Source organism: Natrix helvetica (assembly GCF_964273705.1).
Source record: "Natrix helvetica genome assembly, chromosome: 2".
Taxonomy (NCBI): Eukaryota; Metazoa; Chordata; class Lepidosauria; order Squamata; family Natricidae; genus Natrix; species Natrix helvetica.
This window is the reverse complement of record NC_138552.1, coordinates 12,256,664-12,283,481: the sequence shown is the minus strand read 5'-3', so window position 1 is coordinate 12,283,481 and position 26,818 is coordinate 12,256,664. Positions and strand designations below refer to the sequence as shown.

At 47.0% G+C, this 26,818-nt stretch overlaps 1 protein-coding gene across 1 annotated transcript in view; it reads right to left on the bottom strand.

The window, feature by feature from the left end:
- DCC (DCC netrin 1 receptor) overlaps positions 1 to 14,741 on the bottom strand; it is a 1,323,879-nt gene extending 1,309,138 nt beyond the window's left edge. Inside the window, exon 1 of the mRNA XM_081942031.1 lies at positions 14,542 to 14,741. Coding sequence (XP_081798157.1) covers positions 14,542 to 14,632 — 91 coding nt within the window. The 5' untranslated portion in view covers positions 14,633 to 14,741. The remainder of the gene's footprint in view (positions 1 to 14,541) is intronic.
- Between the last annotated feature and the right edge of the window lie 12,077 nt (positions 14,742 to 26,818).

Below are 26,818 nucleotides of genomic sequence, written 5' to 3'. Positions count from 1 at the left end.
ATTCCATACTGGCAGCAGAATCCTGGGAGTTGAAGTCCTCACATCTTAAAGTCTATAAGGTTGACAAACAATTCTCTAGGTAGCCAAAAGATAATTACCCAGGCCTCAAACCGGTGGGGTTTTTTGACCGGTTCGGCCGAACCGGTACTAGCTTGGCGGCCTGGGTCCCTGGAACAGACAGCAACAAGGGTTCTCCCGACGAGGCCATAGGCACCGCCATCTTGTTTTTCGCTTCTGCGCATGCGCAGAACAATTTTAGTTGTACTGCACATGTGCATTCAGCATGCATCAAGCACGCACACGGCGCATCCCTGAGCGAACTGGCAGTAGTCTCTGCCGGAACTCAGCCCTGCCTCAAACCCTTCCATGTCAGAGGCACGGAAAGATAAAGAAATTGATACAGAACTATATTCAATCAGCCGTCCTCCCAGTTCGTCTTTGACAGCGTCTTCTGTGAAGAGGTTCCCGGGATGTTCAGCTGTCAGCCAGTCTGACAAGTCCTAATTGTCAAGAGATCTGCAAGATTTCTAAAGTGCACTCTGATAAACATATGGTGTTGGGTGAAATTACTCTGAACGATCATCAAGTAAAGTGCAAGTTATTGAGGCTGCATCGGCTTGCGATATTCCAATTACCCTCTTTTTTTTTAAAAAAAAAAAATGATCTGGCTCATCCCAGCAGAAGAACACAATGGAAAAGGCTAAAAGCAACTTTGTGACTGGAATGAATGGCAAGGTGGGCCATGCAAAAGAAGAAGCCTTTGCTATCCCATCTGAATCTCACATCTGGAGAGGCAAGATCAAATTCGGGTACCAAAGATGGAAGCCCCACGCAGGATGGACATGCAAAGTTGCCTGGATGAAGACCTGTTTAAGACCTGCTGCTCAGTGAAAAGGCAGGCCTGACATCATTTCCTCTTGCTGTCTCACACTTACGGGAAAGTGGCTCTTAGGAGCAATTTAGGCATAATACACCAGCATGCTTCATATTTATTTATTGACAGGAGTAGTCGTAGAGTTACAGCCATGATGGAGCCTGCCCATTACGGTCCTAAATTGTAACAGTCATAACATTTTATGATATATATATATATATATCATTCATTTAACAACTGCCACCCAAAATATATATATATATTTTGGGTGGCAGTTGTTAAATGAATGGCATGGTTATTAAATGAACGCATTGTTCATTTCTTCTTCTTGTGCCATAACCGTCATCGGACATTAGTGATCCTGTTCATTATGGCACTATTTTGCTGAAAAAAAATGGAAGTACTATTAAGTGATGGTTTTTGGCAAAGCCATTGTAAAAGACAGTCACATGACTGTGGGAAGTTGCAAACGGCCATAGATGTGGCTGTGTTGCTAAGCATCTGAAATGCAGTCACATCAGGGGGGGGGGAGGCTGCTGGGGGTTCGCAGGGGTTCGTTAGGTAGGATTCTGCCCAGTTGGGCGAACACACAAACGCCACCCCTGGCTGGCTCCTCCCACTCTGCCCCACACCCCACCCAGGAGTCTCCAAGTGGCCCGTTCATCATGCCAGCATGGAGGCTCTGGGAGGGGAAGAAAACGGGCCTACCAGAGGTTCCAGAAGTCTGGGAACTGGCCTGTTTCCAGCCTCCGGAGCCCAGGGGAAGCAGTTTTCATGCTCCCGGAGGCTCAAGGAAAGCATCCAGAGCCTGGGGAGGGTGAAAAGTGCCTCCCCGCCGCCATGCTGCAGGAGGCTGAGTAGGCCATGCCCACCATGACCATGCCCACCCAGCAACAGGGCAATAAACCTGTTGCTGCAATTTGTGAAGCCCACCCCTGAGTCACATGACTATGGGGTGGGGGAACCCGACTCTCTGAACTTTGTATCCAGGTTGCAAGTCCCCTTTTTTTTCAGATCCGTCGTAAATTGAGGAATGCCTGCATTCAATTTATTTAGCCACTCACCTCACATGCAGAATTAAAAGTGCAATACCCCCCAAAAAATTAACCAAGTTTAACCATCAAAACAATAACAATTATTTAAACTATTTTTTAAAAAAAAATCATAGTATGTGGAAAAATTCAATATAGTTCACTAACAGAACAGCCATTTTGCAGGCATCACATCCCCATTACTAGATCTCCAGGCTAGAAAACAAAGCCATGTCTTCAGACCTATGGTGGGTTCTGGATCCCATTCCAACCAGTACAGTTGGGAAGGGCCTGGCAGCATCCACATGGATGCGGCAGTGTGCGCATGAGTCTCAGTGCCTCCACAAGCCTCTGTCAGTGGTGTAGCGTGGGGGGTGCAGGGGGGGCCGGCCGCACCGGGCGCAACATCTGGGAGGGCGCGCGCTCGCACTCGCAGCTCTGACGATGCCATAGGTCCCTTCTCCGATCCGGTTCAGCTTCTCGAACTCCTTGACGCTCAGGCATCTTCCCAGCTGGAAGGAGAGCTGGTGAGAAGGCCGTTTCTGCGGCTTGGGGGCGCGGGGGGGGGGGGGAAGCAGCCAGTGTGTGTGTGTCGGGGTGGGCTGGGGGAGCAGCTCCTGCCTGGATGCAGCACCGGCGCCCGGCAGGTGAGCGCGGACTACACACCCCAGCCCGGGCTCTTGCTCCGCCATGCTCTTCCCTCCGCCGCCTCCCGCTTCCGCACAGGCCAGCTGGAAGGGGCAGGCCAAGAAAGCCTGCTGGGTCGCCCCTGCCCGGCCCCGCCTGCCAGCCAGGAGGTCTTGCTTCGTTCCTGGCCACTGACGCTCTTCTCCGAACAGGGGCGATGGGCACCTGGGCAGCCCTTGCCCGGTGCAATTGGAGGGAGGGGGCTCACCAGCCTCCCGGCCCCACAAGGCAGTCGGTCTATTCCTTCTTTCCTCAAAAGCAGGGACCTCCCCCCTCGCCTGGATCCAACTCCATGCCAAGAAGCCTCTTACTCACTTTAGGAAGTGAAGAAATTCTAAAAGTAGGGTTGCTGCACCTGAAATTATAGCCCCAATATTAATTGATCTGTGCAGGTACAGTTCTGTTCTTGACTTACTGCATTTAACAAACACAAATATTGGAAGAGAAGTTACAGATCCCTCATTTACCTCTGGCTAAGCTTTGCCATTCCTCCTTCTCTTCCCCCACCTCCAAATGTGGCCATGAAGGTGGATTTCCATTTATGGGGGGTGGGGAGGAAATATAGCCCCCTAGGAAATATAAAAATGCTTCTTGCTCCTGACGGTCAAAAGAAGGCTGGGAGACCAAGAGGGAAGGCATGGGGGGGGGGTGCTAAAAGCTGCATGGACCTCTCACATTCTGTTGGGAGAATTTCCTGGGTTCCAAGGAAAGAAAACACAAAAAAACAGTTGCTTGGAAAGAAGTTCCCTATTTTATTCGGGTCTAAAATTGTTCAAAGCTTGTTTCTAGCTGACAACAGACTGGCACATCAGCAAGTTTTATATACCTTTTTTAGCCTTTGGTGTGAGTGAAATACGTTTTTATGACCACGAGAAAGCAGGAAATATTTTTATAGTTAAAGGAAATATTCTGCTTGTTACCTTCTTTATCAGCAGAAACTTTAATAACTGCATAACATTCCCCATTGGAGGGAAGCCTCTCATTTCAGCCAAATACAAAAGGCACCGGCAGTTTTAAAATTTCACACACCTCCGCTCCCTTTGCAGGTGCAAAGCAACCAAGGACGTCAGTGGCTGAAAGCTCATCACCCGGCCTGCAGCCCTCTTGGAGTCCACTTAGCCGACCGTTATTGACCCTGCGCCCGCACGGCGTTCAGACGAGACTCCAAGGGCATATCTGGGATGTATCTGCACGCAACACTCCCCAGACACGCATCCGGGGTCTCGTCTGAATGCATGGCCGACCCGTATGTGCACAGGGTCAAGGCTACCGCCGCGAGCAGGGTCGCATCGGGGGTGCGGAAAGAGGGTGCGTGGCAGCTGGTCTGAGACCGGGTTGGAGTCTCCAGGGGACTTCCAAACCCGTCATCCCCAGCCAGCCAATAGCGCTGCCTGGCAGTGGCGTAGCGTGGGGGGTGCAGGGAGGGCCGGCCGCACTGGGCGCAACATCTTAGGGGGCGCAAATTACTTGCCTTGCCCCGGGTGCTGACAACCCACGCTACGCCACTGGCCTCTGTGACACTCCAGCTGCTCAGCGGAGCATTGCTCCAGTGCTGTACGTGTCATGCGGAAGCGCCGAAGACTTAAAAGACCGGTAAGGAGCTCGGGCGGATGGGTGGGCCATACCAGAATGGTATCTGGTACTCCAGGCAGGCTCTGGTACTCCCATACCGGGGTGTACTACCTGCTATCCACCACTGCTTCAGACCCCTTCCAGAAGGCCAATTAAGTCAGAACCATTCTGATCTCAGGGGGATGATGTTCCAGAATGGGGGTGCCAGTGAAAGTTCTCCTTCTGGTCAGATGACTTTCTTTCATGGATGGTACTCGTGACGTGCTCTTTCTGTCCTAACCTGATGGGACAGGTAGATGTGATAGAGCAGAGGTGGCCTCTCAAATAACATATCAGTTAAAGGATTAGCAGCTGCAGTGGGAGAACATACCACTGTGTATGATTTGCCAATTGCACAGTGGCAGATAGGACAACACTCCGGAGGGTCAACGTCATTGCCCAGAGGATCATTGGTTGCCCTCTGCCCTCTTTGGGAGAGCTTTATAGCTCCCGCTGCCTTAAGAAAGTTCAAAACAGTCTTAAAGATCCATCTCATCCTGGGCACTCTTTTTTTTTAACTATTACCATCCGGCAGCTGGTACAGGACAATAAAAACCAGGACAAACAGGCTGAAAAACAGCTTCTATCCCAGGGCAATAACTATATTGAATTCTACAGTATAGTGCAATATCGGGTTGTCAGTGTCAGTCATAAAGAATGTAAAGGATGTATGTTTGTCTTTTTATCATTGCAATGTACACTGAAGTTGGCATTTAATTTCGTTGTACCATGTGCAATAACAATAAAGTAAACTAAAGATAGGCTTAAGATACAGAAGGATCTTGACAAACTTGAACATTGGGCACTATCTAATAAAATGAAATTCAATGGTGAAAAGAGTAAAGTTCTACATTTAGGCAACAAAAACAGAATGCACAGGTACAGTATAGATGATACCTTGCTGAATAGTAGTAACTGTGAAAGGGATCTTGGAGTCCTAGTGGACAACCATTTAAATATGAGCCAGCCGTGTGCAGCAGCTGCCAAAAAACCCAACACAGTTCTAGGCTGCATCAACAGAGGGATAGAATCAAGATCACGTGAAGTGTTAGTACCACTTTATAATGCCTTGGTAAGGCCACACTTGGAATACTGCATTCAGTTCTGGTCGCCACGATGTAGAAAAGATGTGGAGACTATAGAAAGAATGCAGAGAAGAGCAACAAAGACGCTTAGGGGACTGGAGACTAAAACATATGAAGAACGGATGCAGGAACCGGATATGTCCAGCTTAAGAGAAAGAAGGACTAGGGGAGACATGATAGCAGTGTTCCAATATCTCAGGGGTTGCCACAAAGAAGAGGGAGTCAAACTATTCTCCAGGGCACCTGAGGGTAGAACAAGAAGCAATGGGTGGAAACTAATCAAGGAGAGAAGCAACTTAGAACTGAGGAGAAACTTCCTGACAGTTAGAACAATTAATCAGTGGAACAGCTTGCCTCCAGAAGTTGTGAATGCCCCAACACTGGAAGTCTTTTAGAAGATGTTGGATAGCCATTTGTCTGAAACGGTGTAGAGTTTCCTGCCTAGGCAGGGGGTTGGACTAGAAGACCTCCAAGGTCCCTTCCAACTCTACTATTGTATTGTATTGTAAACTAAACATACAACAAAGTTTCGATCTCTGTTGCATTGTACACATATCTGAGGTTTTTGATTGCCAAATCCCACCTGCTTGTCTTAGAGGTGCCACGTTGGGCAAACTAGAACCTTCACTAATTAGATTAAATGGGCTATGTCAATCCAGCCAATGTCTCTCGGAGGCCATATGTCTCTATGAGTCTGGCTTATGCCATCATGTCTACCCTGGCAACAGTTTTCCACCCTTCGGGCCAGAAGCCTTTCCCATCACCTGCTACCTTTCCATTTTAGCTGGGCATAGCTAAACATTCATATTCCCAAATTAATCCTGGAAACTAGAAACTCTTCTGCCAAAGTAGCAGAAAGGCTATGCGTCTCTTACCTGATCAACGGATGACATGAATCTATGGAACGCTGGATGAGGGCTCTTTCAATGCATGCTTCACAATCCCCATCAGAAATGTTATATACGGTATATACTGTATTTTTTGGAGTATAAGACGCACCAGAGTATAAGATGCACCAAGGCTTTGAAGAGGCAATTTAAAAAAAAAAATTTTTTTGCACTCTGCAAACCTCCCAAAAACGGCCCATTTTTCACAAAAACGGGCCTTTTATTTTTTTTTAAAGGGCATGAATAGCCTTTAGGAGGTTTGTAGAGTGCTCCTGCCCGGAGGGGGTGCAAAATTGAGCAAAAAATGCCTTTTTTTGCTCATTTCTGCCCTCCCCAGCCCCCAGCAGCCTTTGAAAGCCTCCTAAAGGCTATGCATGGGCATTTTTGCAAAGGGGGGGGGTTCGGGAGGCAAAAAATGCTGTATTCAGTGTATAAGACGCACCCAGATTTTCACCCTCTTTTTTGGAGGGAAAAGGGTGCGTCTTATACTCCGATCAATACGGTAGTTGTCTGTTGAAGTTCTCAGGCTGCTCCTCTGTTGGAGAGGGGGTGCACTCTCTCCTGATTGGTTTTGGGCTGATCAGCTTCTGTATAAAAGGAGCTGTGTCAGCCCGGGAGCAACAGTTGCCTCACAGGCGGTAAGTAAAGAGCCGTTAGAAGTCACTCAGGCCTCGGCTCCATTCATCGCCCAGAACCTAACAAGTAAAATGCTATTTCTACTGGATGGAGGATCTTCTATTCCCCCCCCCCCCAATGTAAACATCTAGGACTGTGAGGGTGAATCTATGGCAAGCGTGCCAGAGGTGGCACGCAGAGCCTTCTCTGTGGGCACATACATCATCTCTAGCTGCTGTTATGGTTTCTGGCAAGCACATGTGCGGGGATCAGCTGGTCTCAAAGAACCTGGAAGAGAGCAACTGGCCGGTGCACATGAGCACTGGACAATGGTGGGATGTTGCTGGTTTAATAACCAATTCAGTGAGCCTGAGCTTCACGCACATGTGTGCTTTGCGCAGGTGTGCAGCACTGAAAAGAGAACATTTAAAAGCTCAGCTGCTTACCTTCCAAGTCAGCAACAGTAAGTAAAACACCGGGGGGAGGGATCAGTTGTGATGTGTGATTGAGATGAGCTAGATAGAAAGCAGGAAATAAAGGACAGGATAGAGCAGTGATGGCAAACCTATGGCACGCGTGCCACAGGTGGCACACGGAGCCTTTTGTCAGGGCATGCGAGGCGCTGCCCTGTCAGCTGGCCAGCACGCATGCGCGCGCTGGCCAGCTGAGTCCACCCTTTTTAAAGCTATTTTTCACCCTCCACAGGCTCCAGAGGCTTTATAGGAGCCTGGGGAGAGCAAAAAGAGCCTCCCCCGCCACTCTGGAGGCCTTCTGGAGGCTTCATGAGCTTTCCTGAAGCCTCTGGAGCGCAAAAAAACCAGCCCTATGGGCAAACTGGAAATTCAGGAACTGACTTCCTGTTTGCTAAGAGGGTCATTTTGACTGCTCTGGAGGCTTCAGGAAAGCCTCTTGAAGGTCCCTGAAACCTCCAGAGGACTTCCAGGGGGGTGGGGGAGGCTGTTTTCGCCTTTCCCATGCTCCGATAAAGCCTCTGGAGCCTTGGGAGGGTGAAAAAAGCATGCAAAAATGGGGGGTCGTGCCTGTAGTGCACGCATGCACACTGGGGGGATCACGCATTGCATTATGAGTGCGGCACATCTGCAAACAACCCCCCTGTGCTCCCCCCACTTATGATACGTGAGCCAAAAATGGTTCGCCATCGCTGGGATAGAGCAAGAGCGGGTGGGCGGGGCCAGCTGATAGCGGAGCTACCAGTTCGCCCAAACTGGCTGAATACCACCTCTGGCACCAGACAGATGGAAGATCTTCTATTTGTGGCCATGGATTTTCACCCCCAATGCAAACATCTATGACTCTGATGGTGAACCTATGGCCTGCATGCCAGAGGTGGCACGCAGGGCCCTCTCTTGTGGGCAAAAGAGCCATCATCAACTGCTCTTCCGGGTTCCAGCATGTGCATGTGCGGCGGCCAGCTGGTCTCAAAGACCAGCTGTCCGGCATGCATGCACACGCCAGACCCCAGAAGAGCAGCTGGTGGCCGTGCACATGGCCAGCTGTACTCTCCTGGTTTCCGGCACTCTGGTGCGCATGCTCCCGTTTCACCACTTGGTGCCGAAAAGGTCAGCCTTTACTGATCTGGAGTTCCAAATTGGAAATGGCAAGTTGCTACAGGCATTACTGCCGGTTTGGCACGCAAAAAAATGCTGCAAATGCCCCGCGTGCATGCGCATTCGCAGCTAAAAAGGTCTGCACATGTGCAGAACATTAGAACGGGGAAGAAATGTAAATTTTTGCAATGAAGATTGTTCTGCACATGTGCAGAACCAAAAATAAAGATGGCGCTGCCGACAATAGAACCGGGTCAGGGGCGTGGCAGGCCGAGTTACTACCTACTTGGCCGAACCGGTCTGAACCGGTAGGAACTCGCCTTGGGAGCTCATGTGTCTCTACTCTATATCCCAGTCCTCTCCATGTCTTTTAAAAGCCTTATGAAAGTTTCCATATTCAAATCCCCTAGGTATAGCCCTGTAAAGATCAAGTGATGATTCACAAGGATGCTTGGATGAAAGAGATCAACCTTTGAGAATGCTTGTTACCTGAAAACTGTAGAATTAATCCCAGGTTCTTGCCAACCTGAATAAAGGAAATGGATTTAATAGCCATGCGTGGCTGAAGGACAAATTTGACTTTCTTTTGTTAGTGCTATTGTCATTGCTACCAGTTGTGACACTGAATTATGTGTGCTCTCAAAGACCCAAAGAATGCCTGACCATGAACACCTCTGGAGACAAAGGAAGACCATTAATCCGGATCATTTGTATGAATTTAGACGTGCGTGTTTAAACTTAGGTTGCGATTATGATTCCAACTAAAGAAAACTTGGAAGTCAAATCTTTGCAGGTTTCCGATCACACAGGACCGTCCTTTAGCTAAGGCTAGGTGGAAATTGAATTCTCACAACACTTCAACTCTAAATCCAGGTTAACAAAACACAGTTGCTAGCGTTACATAATACGATATACTCAAAAACTACATCACGTCATGGCATAATGGGATGGCCTGGTTCATGCAACATCCTCTGACAATGGTTAGCCATCCTACACTGAACCAGAAACTACCTAAGATGGTACTCTAGACCAGTGATGGCGAATCTTTTTTGGCTCGCGTGCCATAAGTGGGGGGAGCGCAGGGGAGTCGTGTGCAGGCGTGCCGCACCCATAGTGCAATGTGCGACCCCCAAGTGCGCATGCGTGCACTACAGGCACTCCCCCCATTTTTATATGCTTTTTTTGCCCTCCCCAGGCTCCAGAGGCTTTATAGGAGCCTGGGAAGGGTGAAAACAACCTCCCCCGCCCCCCCGGACGCCCTCCGGAGGCTTCAGGGACCTTCAGGAGGCTTCCCTGAAGCCTTCGGAGCAGTCAAAACAACCCTCCGAGCAAACCGGAAGTGAGAGTGGTTCTGATCACTCCGAAGGCTTCATGGACCATCCGGAGGCTTCCCTGATGCCTTCGGAGTGCTCAAAACAACCCTCCGAGCGCTCCGAAGGCTTCAGGGACCGTCCGGAGGCTTCCCTGACGCCTTCGGAGTGCTCAAAACAACTCTAGGTTGGCAAAAGTAACAGGAGCTCACTCCATTACATGGTGCTAGGGATTCGAACTGCCGAACTGCCAGCCTTTCTGATTGACAAACGTCTTAGCCACCGTGCCACTGTGTCTCTTATTAGCATAGCATAGCATAGCATAATACAATATAATATAATAGATATGATACAATAAACTCATTAAATCAGTTAATAAAGAAGCACCAAGGAGTCCCTGTAGGTATCTTATTTCTCGAGGCTCCTATGGGTTCAGTCTCAAGTCCCATGAAACCTGAAGTGTCATACTTTGATGGGGGTCTGCAAATCTCTGAGCTGTTATTAGCAGTTCTTTAGGAGAGGGAAAAACCCCTAATAATCCTTCAAAAATACAAATGTACAAGCAACAAGTTTTTCTTTTAGAACATGTGTGACAAAAGACAGTGAGAAGAAAAGGACATTTGGTAATATAGCTGGCTATTACATATTTCTATTTAAAATACACTATTCTAATCTTCAAAAAGATCTGCCTGAGACCAAGGATTTTCAAAAAAGTAGAACTGACGTGATTTGTGGATAAGTGGTCTCTTGAACTATGAAATGGAGCAGCCAACTTCTATTATGCGATGTATAATAAATAAATGAATATCATGTAATACAGATCAAACGTTGAACAGAAAGCGTAGAGTCTGTTAGCCTAGCACTGTAGAACCAACCGTGAATGAAAATACTAGAGGGAATCACAGAGCCATTAAAGTGTTTCATTGACAAAAGTAAGCGTGATGAAGTGCATTTATTTACAAACTTTAATACAATGCCTATTGACAATGGAAGCAAGTACAAGGCTGATAAGATGCCACCTCTAAAACATTGCTGCAAGACAGCGTCAGTCATCAAATTCACATTGGTTGATATTTTTGGAAAAACAGATCAATCTATTGGACTAAATAGAAAAAGACAAGCATAGAGACACTGCGTATACAGATTCTCCTTCACACTCCCCTTCTCCTACCTCATGCTGAGTTATCACAAGCACATTCAATCCGTGATGCCTACAACATTAGAGCAATAATTTGTGAAACAACCACCACAGGCCCAGAGACAGAAGCACATCATTCACACCTGATTTCACCCCAAAACTCAATATTTCTTGGTGGAAGTAATTCACACATTCCATTGAAAGACACTGAGTGATAAGCTGCCAAGTGATGAGATATTGAGTGATGATAAATATATGTGTGAATTAGACATCGGTGGTTGCAGCCTTATCTTCAGTTGCAGTTTTATAAAAGACATACTCAGTTGAAACTCCCCATTGGTTTCCCTACAACTGAAGACAGAAATGCACCATAAAAACTTTGAAATCCTCCAAATCTGTTGAGAGACCTTATTTGAACTTCTGGGATTGATAATAGCAGCATCATTTGGTTGGGAAGAAGGTGATCTTACATGAGGATAAAATTATTGATGATTCTATATTGATGAATATTTCAGTTCTTTGAGTACAGAGTGAGACCTGAGCATTGAAAGGCATTATCTCTGCCAAACAAATAGAAGAGGAGAGAATTTTAACAATTGTTCTGCAATTCATCCATGATGATTCATCTAAAACAAGGTATAATTTACTAGGTTCGGGTCAAAGGAGTTATTGATTTAATACTCAAACTCCCCAACCCCCACAGGCAGTATATATTAATTACATGTGAATTTCTATGAAATATTTCAGTGTACATAATGTTTACCACTCCAGAAGGATCTGGAGCTTCTCCAGAAACAGTTTCATACACGCCTGTGAAGTTATTCTGAAGTATCTGGCTCGCCCTATCACAAACACTTGTTCTGGGGTCTTCCATTCTCCCTCTCACAATGAAACTTACCAACCAACAATTGTGACTAAGAAGAGAATGAGCATATCCCATGGGATCCATCCATTCATCTCAACTAGAGCCCAAACCCAGATCAAAGGAACCATACTTTAGGGCGTAGAAGCCATTGCGCCATGTGGCCCAATGATCATAGCTTTGCCTCTATGCACCATGCGCCTTCCCAGCCAATTTAACTAAATGCACATGTGGCAGTCCCTGAGATCAGGGGGCAACTCCACCGCCTCAAAATGGATGGATGCTATGACAGGTCCCCTTTGATTTATACTGCACCACTTGCCAGGAATATAATTATTCTCCTATTCAGATGCTAGGAGATGCTGACAAGCCGATCCATCCTATTCCTTGATTCCATACCACAAGCAAGAGCGAAGAAGGGAGTGAAGGTGGAAAGACTGAAGGCAGGTCCTTTTCTCTTCCACTTCAAGACAAAAGAGTCCTTCACATTCACTTCCCTCTATAATTCCTGAAACTTGAATTCTATTACGCTCAGACCAATGATTACATGATGGGATTAAGTGCCCTCCATAGAAGCTTGGATCTGATTTTATTATTATTATTATTATCATTTCCAAGCTGCAGAGTAGCACACCCAAACCTATTCACAGTGGGAAGCAGAGTACTTTCACACTCACACTCTCCTGCATCACACATCCATAGGAAGGAAAAGCAATAGAAATTTAAGTCTCATTTCATCCCCCTCAAGTAACGGAAGCTCATTCACCATCGGCTTGCTAGATTTCCTCCCGCACAACATTTTGGCACATGGGAACAATAGAAAAAAAATATGAAAACGACAAAAAAACGACAACATGTATATTTATTTTTCCTTCTAAATCAACTCTGAGCAGTGACCGTTTCCAGGAAGAAGGTTTAAAGAGGGGGAAAGGAATACATTTCCAAAGAGGGTTGTGCATTAGCAGGAAAGTGAAGAAGAAGAAGAAAAAAAAGGGGGGGAGGACAAAGCGGCATTGTACAGGAGCTCTGAAAGCCTTTTGTTACCCATCCACAAAGTCTTTAAATGCCCTGCTGAATGGGAATTTCGCCAAGCTCAGACTGGCTACTTGGCCTTAATAAGTGCACCTCCTACTGGCTCTTTTCATGGAGAGAAGTCTGGCTTTTTTTTTTCCTGCTTGAAACCCCCGCTAAGATGCTGAAGAGAGGAAATAGCTGTTGAAATTGGGGAGGGGGGGAGAGAGAGATCCAACAGATAAATGGCTTCAAGTTAAAGGCAATCTAACTCACCCTCCCTCCCTATCCTCCCCCCAAAAGGGACATAAAAGAACAATCCTTTTTGCGAAAAGAAAAGAGAGAGAGAGAGAGAGAGAGAGAGAGAGACGGGGAGATTTTTGCTTCCAGGTGAAATGCAGACGAAAAAGAAAACTTTGTCCAATTGTACCATGCGAGAATTCCCCCTAGGCCAGGGGGAGGAGGGGGCTTATTCCAAGTCTGCCGCTGACATAAAAGCTGACAAAGACTTTGCAACCACGGCAGAGAGTGTGCAAGCTGCCGCTCATATGAATGGCAGGCAGCTAACAGAGAAACAACCTTCGCCCCCGCACCCTTAAAAAGGGAGAGCACGGATAGAAGCCACCAAACCTCCCTGCGCTCTTCAGCATCGCTACAAGTTGAATCTGATGCTCGTCCCGATTTCATTTCGACTCGTGGCTTTTCACGGGCATCAACGAACGCAGAGCCAGCAGACATTTCCCCCTCCTTCCTTGGCAGGGCCATTATCCCCCCCCCGCCCCCCCGCCCCCAGGTGGGAGCTGCCTGGTCAGCCTGGGATTTCCAGGGATAACTCTATTCACAAGCCCAGCACAAGGCTTGCAATTCACGCTGCCAGTCTACCGCAGGGACCAAGGCGAAGCCTGCCTTCCCGTGTTTCATAAGGAGAAATCTTTTCGCCAGTCACCTGTTAGCCTCCGAGCAACCTCCCCCTTGCAAAAACCCGTCAAAGGTTTGCATTCATGCGCAGTTCAACAACGGCGACCCTCGAGTAAACTTTGTTATTGTCCCTGCTGTGGCACATGGGTTCCAATGCTGCATTTCTGGGCCAACTGCGTCTGCCTGGGCATTGGTAGGAGGCAGAGAAAAACAGCATGCATTGTTTCGCCCGTGTCACAGAGGGCATTACAGTGCATGCTCAGGTTGGGTGAGATGTGGTAGACTTGTCCTGAGACGGCCCGTTAATGAATGGCTTGCTGTCGATCACGGAAGCCGACCTATCCCTTCTCTTATCAAATGGCGCAACTTCACTCCCCCAAAAATCTACTGTTTCATGCCCGGCTCTAGCTGATTTTTCCAGGAGACGCCAGACTCAAGACCTGATCAATTCCACCTTCTCTCGACGCCTTCTCCAGCCCAACTCCGTACAATGAGCTTTGCTCCTTTTTAATTAGAAAATGTGTCTACCAACTGCAGAGAGAGAGAGAGAGAGGTGTGCCCCCGTGCCACTCAAAGGGGAGTTGGGAAGCACCGTGCATGCAAAGTACAGATCGACAGGCGATCTTTTCCAAGAACAAAGACCAAAATCCTCGACCCTTTTCTACTCTTAAAGCTACCGGTCACCGAAGCTCCAGAAGATTAGTAACAACCAAGCCGAGAAAGAATGCCAGCCCATCTTGGCTTTTCACTCTAGTTGTGCTTTGATGGCAGGCTTCTGGGCTTCTTCTCCCTTTCAAGACCGAGGAGGAAGCTCTCAGCAACTCAAAGCACGCCTTACGCCAACCTGCCAACCTTTTCTCCAAAGCCATTCTTCTCGCCAATCCACGAAATTCAAAAAAAAAAAAAAAAAAGAGCGCATAAAAATAAACCCAGAGACGACTTACCGGTGACTTCAAGATCCAGGGTGAGGAGCGAGACCACAAACAGCAGAAAAGCCAGCTTGGGTAGCCAAACAGATCCAAGATTATTCTCCATTATTTCCAAACACACCTACGGATATGTGGGTCCAGTCCAAAAGCAACGATCCCACACTTTATGTCCCCACTTCGGTCTCCTCCCTTTGGAGTCGGGCTGTTTTAGTTCTCCACGCTGACCAGGTTTTCGGATTTTTCTTATGCTTATTATTTGGGCCAAAATACAAACAAACCTCCCCAAAAAAGAAAAAAAAAGTTGTGTTCGATCCTCAAGCCAAAAGATGCCAAGACACTAACTCAAGAAAAAGAGAGAGGAGGAAGAGGGAAGAATTCCCTCGGTTTGAAAAGCATCCATCAGAAGAAGAAGAAAAAAAATCCAGCCAGGAATGGAGAAGGGGAGGAAAAAAAGCGAAGACAGTTCTGCATTAAACGGAGTGCGAATTATCCATCTCTGCTGGTGTTCAAAGTGAAATAAGAGCAGCGCGTCGGAGATCCTACGAGGGAAGAATCATCCGAGGTATCTCCTCCTCCTCCAATTTCCTCGGCAGATGTTCCTTGCAGGCAGCAGCAGGGGAAGGAACGAAGGATGCGCGAAGCCCTCACTTGTTACGGATGCTGGGTCTCCAGCACCAGTATGTGAGAGAGGGAAGAGTTAGAGCTCAAAACGGCCACTGAGCCCGTGAAGCTCTGATGGAAAATGTGGAGAGCGGAGAGGAACCGACTGGATCTGGGAAAAGAGAGATTCTGCGCGGGGGGGGGGGGGAATCAGAGCAAATGACAGAGTGGGGAGAGCTGGGGGGGCGGGGAAGGAGGGGGGGGGGAAGACCGCTTGGCTTTCAGCAGCTGTATTCGCCGAGCGCAGAGCTACGGAGCCACGAGCAGTGGCGCCCTCTGTAGGCCAAATTCGGGAAGGCACTTGGGGCGATGGGAAAGGATGCTGCTCTCAGCGTTGCGATAGACGCCGGTTCGGTTGGATTCGGTCTTTACGAAACGTCCTCCTTAGCGATGGGGACTCGCCTCGTGCGTCCTTGGCTTGATGAGATTTGCCAGCCGTGGGAGTTTCCGAGCTGCAGCAAGAGGAGGGGATTGCAGCGAGGCGATCCCGTAATCTGCGGGCACCGAATAAAGCCGGCATCTCGAGATCACCCAGCTTGGGGGGTGGGGGTGGGGAGCTTGTCCCCCCCTTTTTTTTCTTTGCAGAAGCCGTTGAATTCGAGTCATGGGGTCTGCGTAGTCCGCCCCTCCTCAAAATAAGCCCAAAAATGTTGGAAAAGGGTCCCTTTGAATAGATGGAAAGAAGTTGCTTAAAAGTATGGTTTAAATAATATAGACTCTATCTTACTTATATAAGATAGAGTCTGTATTATATATTATATATATATATATATATATATATATATATATATATATATATATATATATATATATATATATATATATATATATATATATATATATATATATATATATATATATATATATATATATATATATATATATATATATATATATATATATATATATATATATATATATCTTCAAATCCCCAAAACTTTAACCTTAAACTGTCTACTGTGGACCTCACCCCATTCTTAAGAGGTCTGTAAGGGGTATAAGTGTGCCATCTTGCCTACCATCCCTGTCCTATTGTCCCCATTTAGTCATGCCCATTTCATTCATACCCATGTTTATTCTCATACCTATTATCTTGTAAATGGCTGACAAATCAAATAAATAAATAAATAAAATTATTTGTTATTTAAAAATTAAATTATAAATTGTTTAAAAGTGCAGAGAAGAGCAACCAGGATGATTAGGGGACTGGAGGCTAAAACATATGAAGAATGTTTGCAGGAACTGGGTATGGCTGGTCTATTGAGGACCAGTGAAGACCTGATAGCAGTCTTCCAATATTTGAGGGGCTGCCACAGAGAGGAAGGGGTCAAGCTATTTTCCAAAGCACCTGAAGGCCAGACAAGGAATAATGGATGGAAACTGACCAAGGAGAGATTCAGCCTAGAAACCAGGAACTTTCTGACAGTGAGAACAACCAACCAATGGAACAGAAGTTGCCTTCGGAAATTGAGGGAACTTCATCACTTGAGACTTTCAAGAAGAGATTGGCCTGCCATTTGTCAGAAATGATGTAGGACTGTGATAGTGAACCTATGGCATGCCTGCCACAGGTGGCACGCAGAGCCATATTTGCTGGCACAGCAGCCCTCTGGCATGCATATGTGCACCGGCCAGCTGATTTTCAGCCTTCCAGAGGACTAGGGGAGGCAATTTTTGCCCTTCCCAGGCTTCAGGAAAGCGTCCGGAGCCCAGGGAGGCAAAATTTCCCCCCACACGGGTCCCGCGTGCATGTGGGGGGGGGGTCACTCACACATGTGCAGGCTATTGCGCATACGCAGACAGTTTTGGCACACCTTTAGAGAAAGATTAGCCATCACTGGTGTAGGGTCTCCTTCTTGAGCGAGGGGTTGGACCAGATGACCTCCAAGGTCCCTTCCAACCCTGTTAATCTGAAATAGGTGTGTATAGGGCGCCCTATACACAACTATTATATTATAAAGGGAGCTCTATACAGCTGTGTTCAGCATGCCAGCTGCTAAAAAAACACAGTCTCAGGTGAGGCAATTAGAAGGAATAAATCAAATGACCACACCTGGAGGAGTTTTCATCTGAAGTTTACTTTTTAAAAAAACCAATTGGATTTTTAATTTTTCAGAAGACAACCAAAAAAAAGCACCTTAATCTGTATTCTGCATCAGAATACAGAACAGTAACACCCAAAGTAAACATAAAATCCAGAAAATAAAAATGCAAAAAAGCAAAACAAAAAACCCTTAAAGTCCCTATCGGCATTTAACCATCCAAAGTTCACTTGACTCTTTGGAATGAGTACATTGGCCAATGTATAAAATTTGTCTGTTAAAAGTTATTTGCCTATTAATAGTCCAAGAAGGCTGATGAGAAAGGAAGAGAGCTGAGAATTTCGAAGAATAAAAGACAAAGAATGCAGCAGCAGATCAATAGTAAGCATGAGGCAGCACAAAGTTTTTACCAGTTCAAATATAGGACCCTTAAACCACCAAACCTAGACAAACAAAACCATGTTAGTTATGCCCCCCAAAATACAAAGGCAAAGCAAAGAAGCCATTTTAAGGCTGAATGTGTCACACAGCAAGCAAAGTCATCATAAAGTTTGTCCTCTTTGGGCTTAGCTATTACAAACCATGGTTGACAAACCACAATTGATGGTTTAGTATGTTGGAGGAACACAACCAGACCCAGTGGATGAGGAGTCTGAGTAAAGAAGCAGAAGGAGAGAGAACAAAAAGAGAGAGAAAGGGTAAGAAGTAGACTCCTCACTCCTTACATCAACCTCCACGTCTAGAAAAATGGAGGGTTTTTTCCTCCATCTTTACTCTTCTGAGATATTTTTTGGCTTAGCAGCCTGGACCACAACAGCGGAATTTTTCCAAGGGTTTCCAAATAATAACCAGAGCTGACTCTGCTTAGCATCTAAGCCAGATAAAGTTAGCCAGGTGATGCCAACTAGTTCTTCCGTTACTTTTTTTTTTTTTTTACAAATTAGCTTTGCTTCATTATTAGTTTCCTTCTTGCTGAGATTGTGATCATCATATATGATTATATCCTAAATTTCTCTAGGACAGCATTTTTCAATCTTAGCAGCTTTAAGATGGGTAGACCAGCTCCCAGAATTCCTCAGCTGGAGAGTGGAGAGGAGTGGAGAAGACAGGAGAAGACAGAAGAGGCGAGAGGAGAGGAGTAGAGTGGAGTGGAGTGGAGAGGAAAGGAGAGGAGAAGAATGGAGAGAGGAGAGGAGTGGAGCGGAGAGAGGGGAGGAGTGGAGTGGAATTGAGAGGAAAGGAGAGGAGAGGAATGGAGAGAGGAGTGGAGTGGAGTGGAGAGGAGAGGAAAAAGGGGAAGGGAAAGGAGAGGAGAGCAGAATTCACAGACCAGTAAGATCAGATGCAAAGCTAAAGAAGGCCTATGTCCATCTGGCATATGTACATTCATAAATTTATTCTCCTCTATTTACAATACAATAGCAGAGTTGGAAGGGACCTTGGAGGTCTTCTAGTCCAACCCCCTGCCTAGGCAGGAAACCCTATTTCTACATTAATATATAAAGAAAGTTAGAGTAGATAAGCCTCGGTGCAATACAACATGTTCTACAAGCGCTTAATTTTTTAAAAGGTTCATTCATGCATTCATTGAAAAGATTCATTCATTCAACTGGCCTGCCACCAATTTCCGTGGGTTGAATTATGACAGTTTGCAGCAAAAAAAAACCCACCCTTCAACGAGAAGGAATAATAAGACCTCTGCAGGAACGGGGTTCAAACAATTGTTAGATACTTGCTCTAACTACAGTGGTTTGCACAACTGTCCTCTGTTCCGGTGGGAACATAGGTTTAATCCTATTGGTCGAGGGGTCTGACAGCTCCCTATAAGAGGGCTGCTGTCAGACTCAACCTTCGCTGGATTGTTCTCACTTGTTGTACTTAATAAAGAGCTGTTGTTACCATTAAGCCTGTGTGTGCCTATACATTACCCAATCTAACACTGGCGACGAGGGTGGGATTGGAAGGCAACTAGGCGAGCCAAAAAGAGCATAGCAATCTAGCAAGTACATCCAGCCCGGAGCTCAGCGCGGCTTCGAGCAGCCATTTTTGAGCGGCAAACTCAAAACGCCCTCAGAACACAAAATGGTCATGCACGCCGACCACCGACTCCGTATGACCCAATCACAGAGCACTGGGACTCGTTTTTGCTACGATTTGACTGATTCCTCGAGGCAAACGACCTCATGGGCCTTTCTGAAGGCTGCAAGAAGAACATGTTCCTCGGATACTGTGGCTGGGAAGTGTTCAAGATGGCGAAAGACCTCTCTGAGCCGACACTGCTGCAATCAGTCGCCTGGTCCGTGCTCCAGCAGACACTGAGGACCCACTATGCCCTCAAGCCGTCCAAGCACGTTCGCTGGCATCAGGCACCAGAAAGAGGGTGAGTCAATAAATGAGTATGTTGCAGCGCTTCGCAAGGCTGCCGCGTACTGCAAATTCCGAGACCTGGATGAGCTGATTCTGGACCGCATAATTTGTGGCATGCGGGACATTAACCTACAGAGGAGGTTACTTACCACGTCTGACCTCACTCTGCAAATTGCCTTGGATGAAGCCAGGGCATCAGAATAGGCTGCTAAGTCTGCAGAAACCCTGCAGCGCCAGGGCGCTTCACAGGATGCGCGGAAGAGCGCATGCTCACATCACAAGGCTGCAGAGGCCGAGAGCTCAGAAGGCGAAGAAGATGACAGCTGCCACATGTGCAGTAGCCACACCCAGCTGGCGCGCATATTCAAACTGTGTCTCCCGCCTTATGCTAGCTGTGGAGGAGACCATGCCAGATTGTTTTGCCATCTCTGCGATGCTATCTGCCAGCACTGCGAGCGAAAGGGGCACATCGCCAAGGTTTGCCAAAGCAAGCTCCCCCCGACGGCCTGGCAGCCATGAAGCCGACCTAACCACCAGCAGAGGCCTGACCAAGGGGCATGGCGGCCACCACCACGGCACTCAGAGGATGACAACAGAGTCATCCATCACACCTCAATTGGCAAAGCCCACACAAGGCAATCAAAGAAGTTGAAGGTCAGAGTCCTCATCCAGGGCTCTCCATGCGAGATGGAGATTCGACACCGGGTCATCACTGACCATCATGCCATGGTCTACCTTGAAGCAGCCTATCCCTAGCCTGAAGAAATAACATCTACACACCCCTGACATCTGCCTTCGCGATTACCAGGGGAACTGAGTCCCCATCGTGGGCCAAGGCACCTTCCGGGTGAACTTCAACAACTTCAGCAGCCAGCTACCAGTGACGGTGGTCAGGGGAAACCTGTGGAGCGTCCTGGGGCTTGACTGGTTCGAAGTCCTGGGACTGGAAGTGACCAGTGTCAACGAGAGCACCGACGAACTACTCGCATACCCTACCCCCGAGATGCCAGTTTTTTGCATTGACTGTTTAGAGACTGGTTCCGTCTCACTTAGTGACGTTGCCCGCCACTCTGCCAGAGACTTCACGATCAAACAGGTTTTGAACTGGGTGTGGAGGGGGTGGCCCAAGGGGCCTGTTGGGTCTGATTTCAAAATGTATTATCATAAGAGAAATAACCTGTCTGTTGTTAAAGGCTGTTTACTGTGGGAGGACCGGGTCGTTGTTCCACCCAAACTATGCATTGCAGTATTAAAGGCTTTACACGTAGGGCATCCTGGAATTGTCAGGATGAAGTCTTTGGCTAGGAGTTACGTGTGGTGGCCTAACATGGACAGGGAAATCGAAGAATGTGTGGCTACCTGCGCACCGTGCCAGGCGTCCAGACCAGCTCCCCCAGAGGCGCCCGCTAAGGAGTGGCCTCAAGCACCATGGTCTAGGGTGCACATTGATTTTGCTGGCCCAGTTCATGGCCAGACATTTCTCGTAGTTGTGGACACCTACTCGAAATGGTTAGAGGTAGTCCTGATGACCTCCACTACGGCAGAAGCGGTCATGAAGGTGCTACGGAGACTTTTCTCCACGGACGGCCTGCCCGATGTCTTGCTGTCTGAAAACGGGCCCCAATTCATGGCCATGCAATTTGAGACCTTCCTAACAGCTCAGGGAATCAGGCATGCCCTGGTCGCACCATTCCATCCGGCCTCCAATGGTCAGGCGGAGAGAATGGTGAGATCTGCAAAAGAGGCCCTCTCTAGGATGGGCCCGGGAGATTGGCAAACACGGGTTGACCACTATTTCCTAATTCAGCACATCACACCCAGTGCCACTACTGGGAGAAGCCCCTCCGAGCTTCTCATGGGTCACCGGCTAAGGTCCCACTTAGACCGGCTACACCCCAATTATTCTGCCTCATCGCCCCCAGACTCCACAAGCAAGATTTGGACATTTAGCATAGGGGATTCGGTATACGGCCACAACTACGCTGGGGAAACTCTGTGGATTCCTGCCACAGTGATAGGCATCACCGGCCCTTGCTCTTACCTCCTAGAGCTCGAGGACGGTAGGAATGGGAGAAGGCATATTGACCAACTCCGTGGCCGCCTCTCCAACTCCACTCTTAGACAACCAGAGGTAACTCCTGCACGAGTTAGCCAAAACCCTACCCAAATGGAGCAAACACTCACTCCTTCCACAGCCAGCTCAAGCCTGAGGGTACCGGAAAACTTATTTGGTTATGTTGCAGGCCCACAGCGAGCTCAGAGCGAACCGGCTCTAGAAGCTCCAGCCGCAGCCTGTGAAAGGTTCCAGGAGCTTCCACCAAGCGGAGTACGGAGCAAACAGGTCCGTCTGACCTGTCCAAGGAAACCCCTCCTACTGAACTGCACAGGTCAGGCAGAGCTACTCAAAAGCCCGCCTACCTGCGTGACTACGTAACAAGTAGGATTATTCCATCCAAGAGGGGAGGGGTGTTAGATACTTGTTTCAACTACAGTGGTTTCCACCATGGTCCTCTGTTCCGGCCTGGAACAGGGGTTTAATCCTATTGGTCGAAGGGTCTGACAGCTCCCTATAAAAGGGCTGCTGTCAGACTCAACCTTCACTGGATTGTTCTCACTTGTTGTACTTAATAAAGAGCTGTTGTTACTGTTAAGCCTGTGTGTGTGTCTATCCATTACCCAATCTAACACAAATGCTCCATAAAACATTCATGTAGGGTTACGAATAAAATATTTAAAACATGAAGACATGAAGTAACAGAGAAAGAAACCTAATTGCATGCATACACCTGGAGCAACCCTGCTTGTTTCTGAATGTTGTCAGGTCAGGAAGGGGGGCTCTACCAGAGAGCCAAATCTGCAAATTTTAGCAGTCAAGTGTTAAAGTTGCCAAGGTTGGAGACCCCTGGATTAGAAGACCTCCAAGGTCTCTTCCAACGCTATTGTTATTCTATCGTGTTCTGTTTTGTTCTGTTCTGTTCTGTTTCTATTCCCAAATCTTCTCAGAAGCCAGCTACCAGCAGCGGATTCTTATGAGTTAATCATGATGATGAGCACAATTACATATTTAAATGCCTTGCTATCTCACAAAATAAACAGCATTGCAATATGTGGGAAAGTCTGACATCTAAAGGTGAATTATGTTCCATTTCACCTACTAATTTTGCAAGTGTAGCTCAGTTTCTGTCAGAAATCCCCAAAGCCTCAAGCATCTCAATACATTGGAATTAGCTTGTTTTTTGTCCAGTGTTCATCAGGAAAGCACATGTGTATGCTTCTCGGCGCACAAAGAATCCCAAAATTGGATTACCATATGTATATTGTAGAGCCAGTTTCGGTATATAAGTAGACCTTGACTTATAACCAGGGGTGGGTTCCTCCCAGTTCTAACCTCTTCTATAGAAGAGGTTCCACAAATCTACAGTGCTGTTTAGAACTGGTTCCAGCTCCCTCCCGCCCCCCATCCGGACATCATCAAGATGAAGAGCGAGAGGAGGAATTCTGGGAGTTGAAGTCCACCAGTCTTAAAGCTGTCAAGTTTGAACACCCCTGGGGTTTTTTTCCTAAAGGGTTGGGGTGCAAGGGTCTTGTAACTTGACAGCTTTAAGACTTGCGTGCTTCAAATGCCAGAGTTTCTGAGCCAACATTTTGGTTGCTAAGCAAGAGCGTTGTTAAGTGAGTTTCACCACATTTTACAAGATGGCCACGCCCACCCAGTCACATGACTGCCAAACCACTCCTACTCAGTCACATGGCCGGCAAGCCACTCCCACCCGGTCACATGGTCAGCACGCCACTCCCACAAAGCAGGCCACACCTACAGAAGAGGTTCTAAAAAAATGTGAAACCCACCACTGCTTATAACCATTCATTTGGTGAGCTTCTGAAGTGACAACAACATTGGAAAAAATAGGCTTATGACTGTTTTTCACACTTGTGACCATTGCAGCACCCCCAGGGTCACATCATCAGAATTCCGGCACTTGGCATGTATCTATGATGGTTGCAGCTCCGTGGGGGTCATATGATTGCCTTTTGAGGCCTTCTGACAAGCAGAGTCAATGGGGAAGCCAGATTCACTGAACAAAACAACTGTGTTACTAGCTTGACAATTACAGCAATTCACTTAACAGCTATGACTAGAAAGGTTTTAAATGGAGCAACATCAGTGGTGAAATTCAATTTTTTTTGTACTACTGGGTCTGTGGGTGTGGCTTGGTGGGCATGGCAGGGGAAGGATACTGCAAAATCCCCATTCCCACCCCACTCCAGGGGAAGGATACTGCAAAATCTCCATTCCCTCCCCACTCCAGGGGAAGGATACTGCAAAATTCCCATTCCCTCCCACTCCTGGGGGAAGGATACTGCAAAATCCCCATTTCCTCCCCATTCCTGGGGGAAGGATAGTGCAAAATCCCCATTTCCTCCCCACTCCTGGGGGAAGGATACTGCAAAATCTCCATTCCTACCCCACTCTGGGGCCAGCCAGAGGTGGTATTCGCCAGTTCTCTGAACTACTCAAAATTTCTGCTATTGGTTCTCCAGAACCTGTCAGAACCTGTCAGACCTGCTGAATTTCACCCCTGGACAAAATCCACTTAACAAATATCTCGCTTAACAACAGAAATTTTGAGCTCATTAAGCCAAGGACTATAGTACCTGTAGTAATTAAGTCATAAAGATAGAAAACAGGAAACAAGAGTTTTAGTCCTGTCTGAGGCATGTGTGTTAGCTGGATTGCCTTGGGCCAGTCAGTTTCTTTCAGCCCTAGGAAGTAGGTAATGGCAAACCACTTCTGAAAAACCTTGCTAAGAAAACTTCAAGGACTTGAAGACTTCATGCAATCTCTGAGAATCAGACACAAATTGGATGGAAGGAAAAAAAATGCATATTACTTCCCTGCAGTTCATTTGTATCTTGTTAACAATTAGCTGATAACCCAGCACTGCTCAGGTATTTATTTATCCCAACCCTCCTTCCATTAATGTCACTTTCTAATGTTGGATTTTCCCCCTTACCAGAGGGAGCCCCCTTGTGGAGTACTGTGAAGCCGTTACCATGGCAACTCCACAGCGCTGTATGGTAGAAGCCATTTAAGGCAGTACGGTAGAAGCCATTTTAAGGCACAACAGGCTGTATCTTAACAGAACACACACCTTGAGGGGTGTTAGGGGTGTCTTACCCCCACAGTATATAGAATGTATCTATACATATATAGATATGCCATCATCATCATTTTAGCTATTGTCCATCTACTACAGGAAGAAGGTCTTTTCCACGTGTTTCCAACCAATATGGCCCTGGGCTTTCTTTTGCCATACTTGCTGATGTCATCAATCCATCTTGATTTAGGTCTCTTTCATGGACACTTTTTATCCAGTGGGATACATTCTATGACTGCCTTTGTCCACCTACCATCAGTCCTTCTTGCTACATGACCATCCCATTTCCATTTCAATTCTTTTACTCTCTTGATGACATTGTATTTTTTTTTCATCTCTAATCCATGTGTAGGTCTTTCTATCTTGTCTTGCGATGCTGAGAATGCATCTTCCCATGGCTCTTTGTGTCATGTGTAGCTTTTATATCGACTGTGAGGTTAGTGTCCCTGCTTCACCAGCACGTTACAGCAGGTAGCACACACTGATCAAAAACTTTTCTCTTCAGGTATAGGGGGAGGTAGTTGCATTGTATGTTATGCAATATGTATAACTACGTATATAAAATAACTTGACTTGGACTTCTTTGAGCATTCTTAATGCGTGCACCAATTAAACACTATAGAACAATCATCCAGAGTCAAAAGGATGGTTGTATTTCAGTGTGTGTGTGTGTGTGTGTTATGATGAGTAATCATAAACCACCTTGGAAATTGAAAACCAGTAATAATCATTGAGGGCACGTGGTGGCTCAGTAGCTAAGAACGCGAGTCTATTGATCAGAAAGGTCGGCAGTTCAGTGGTTCGAGTCCCTAGAGCCACATAATGGAGCGAGCTCCCGTTACTTATCCCAGCTTCTGCCAACCCAGCAGTTCGAAAGCATGTAAAAATGCGAGTAGAAAAATAGGAACCACCTTTGGTGGGAAGGTAACAGTGTTCCGTGCACCTTTGGCATTTTGTCATGCTGGCCACAGGACCATGGAGACGTCTTCGGACAACACTGGTTCTTCGGCTTTGAAACGGAGATGAGCACAGCCCCCTAGAGTCGGGAACGACTAGCACATATGTGCAAGGGGAACCTTTACTTTAATAATCACTGACACTTGAACTCAGAATTTCTTTTATTCGGGGTGGTTTACCAGGATGTTCCTGGTCACTCATTTGTCACTCGGCTTAGAAGCGCAAGGTAATTGATCATGCCCTCGCCTGCCATGCAGATATAATTATAGCCGGCTTGATCTCTGGCCCTCCAGAGCCAAGAGGAGAGATTTATCATTGCCTCTTGTCTTCTGAACTGCACTGATCTTTCACAAAAGTTTGATTGTAACTGAAGTTCAGAAAAAGAAGTGACAGGGGGGGGGGGGGGAAACACCTCCAGGAATTCTGGAATTAAAGTTCTTCATGTGTGAATGCAAGCGCTGGACCTTAACTTGGTTCAGCCTGTTGTATGAGCAAAGCCACTTGGTGACAAGGAAGCGAAGCGATGTGTAAATGATCTGCTTCTCTCCTTACAAATCAACTCTCCAGCAGTCTGCAGCCTCTTAAGTGTTCAGGTTTTGACTCAATCAAAAAGGGGACTTCTTTAATTGGGAAGAGTAGGACGGGAGGGAAGCTACAGAGTGATGCCAAGTTACGTATTTTTCTGACTATAAGACGCAACCCCCCCCCAAAAAAAAGTTGGTGGAAATGTCTATGCATCTTATGGAGTGAATATTGCTGAAGCCCTGCCCATTGGCCACCACTTTGGCCTCTGCCTCCCAGCAATTTGCCTCCTCGCAGCAAACAGCAAACAGCTTGGTCAGCTTCAGCACAGCCTGATTTAGCACGAGCAGCTGATTGGCGGTTGGATCTGCCTTCCGGAATATCACAGATCAGCTGTTCCAGGTTGTGGGGACTGCCGCCGCCCAGTGGCACCATCAGCACCTATCACCACCATTGTTGCCTGAAAACACATCCTTAAACTGAGGACAAAAAAAGAAAATAAAACCTACAACATAACATAATTGGAAGAGAAACATCAGACTTTCAAACTACTACTACTACTCCTTCTCCTTCTCCTCCTCCTCC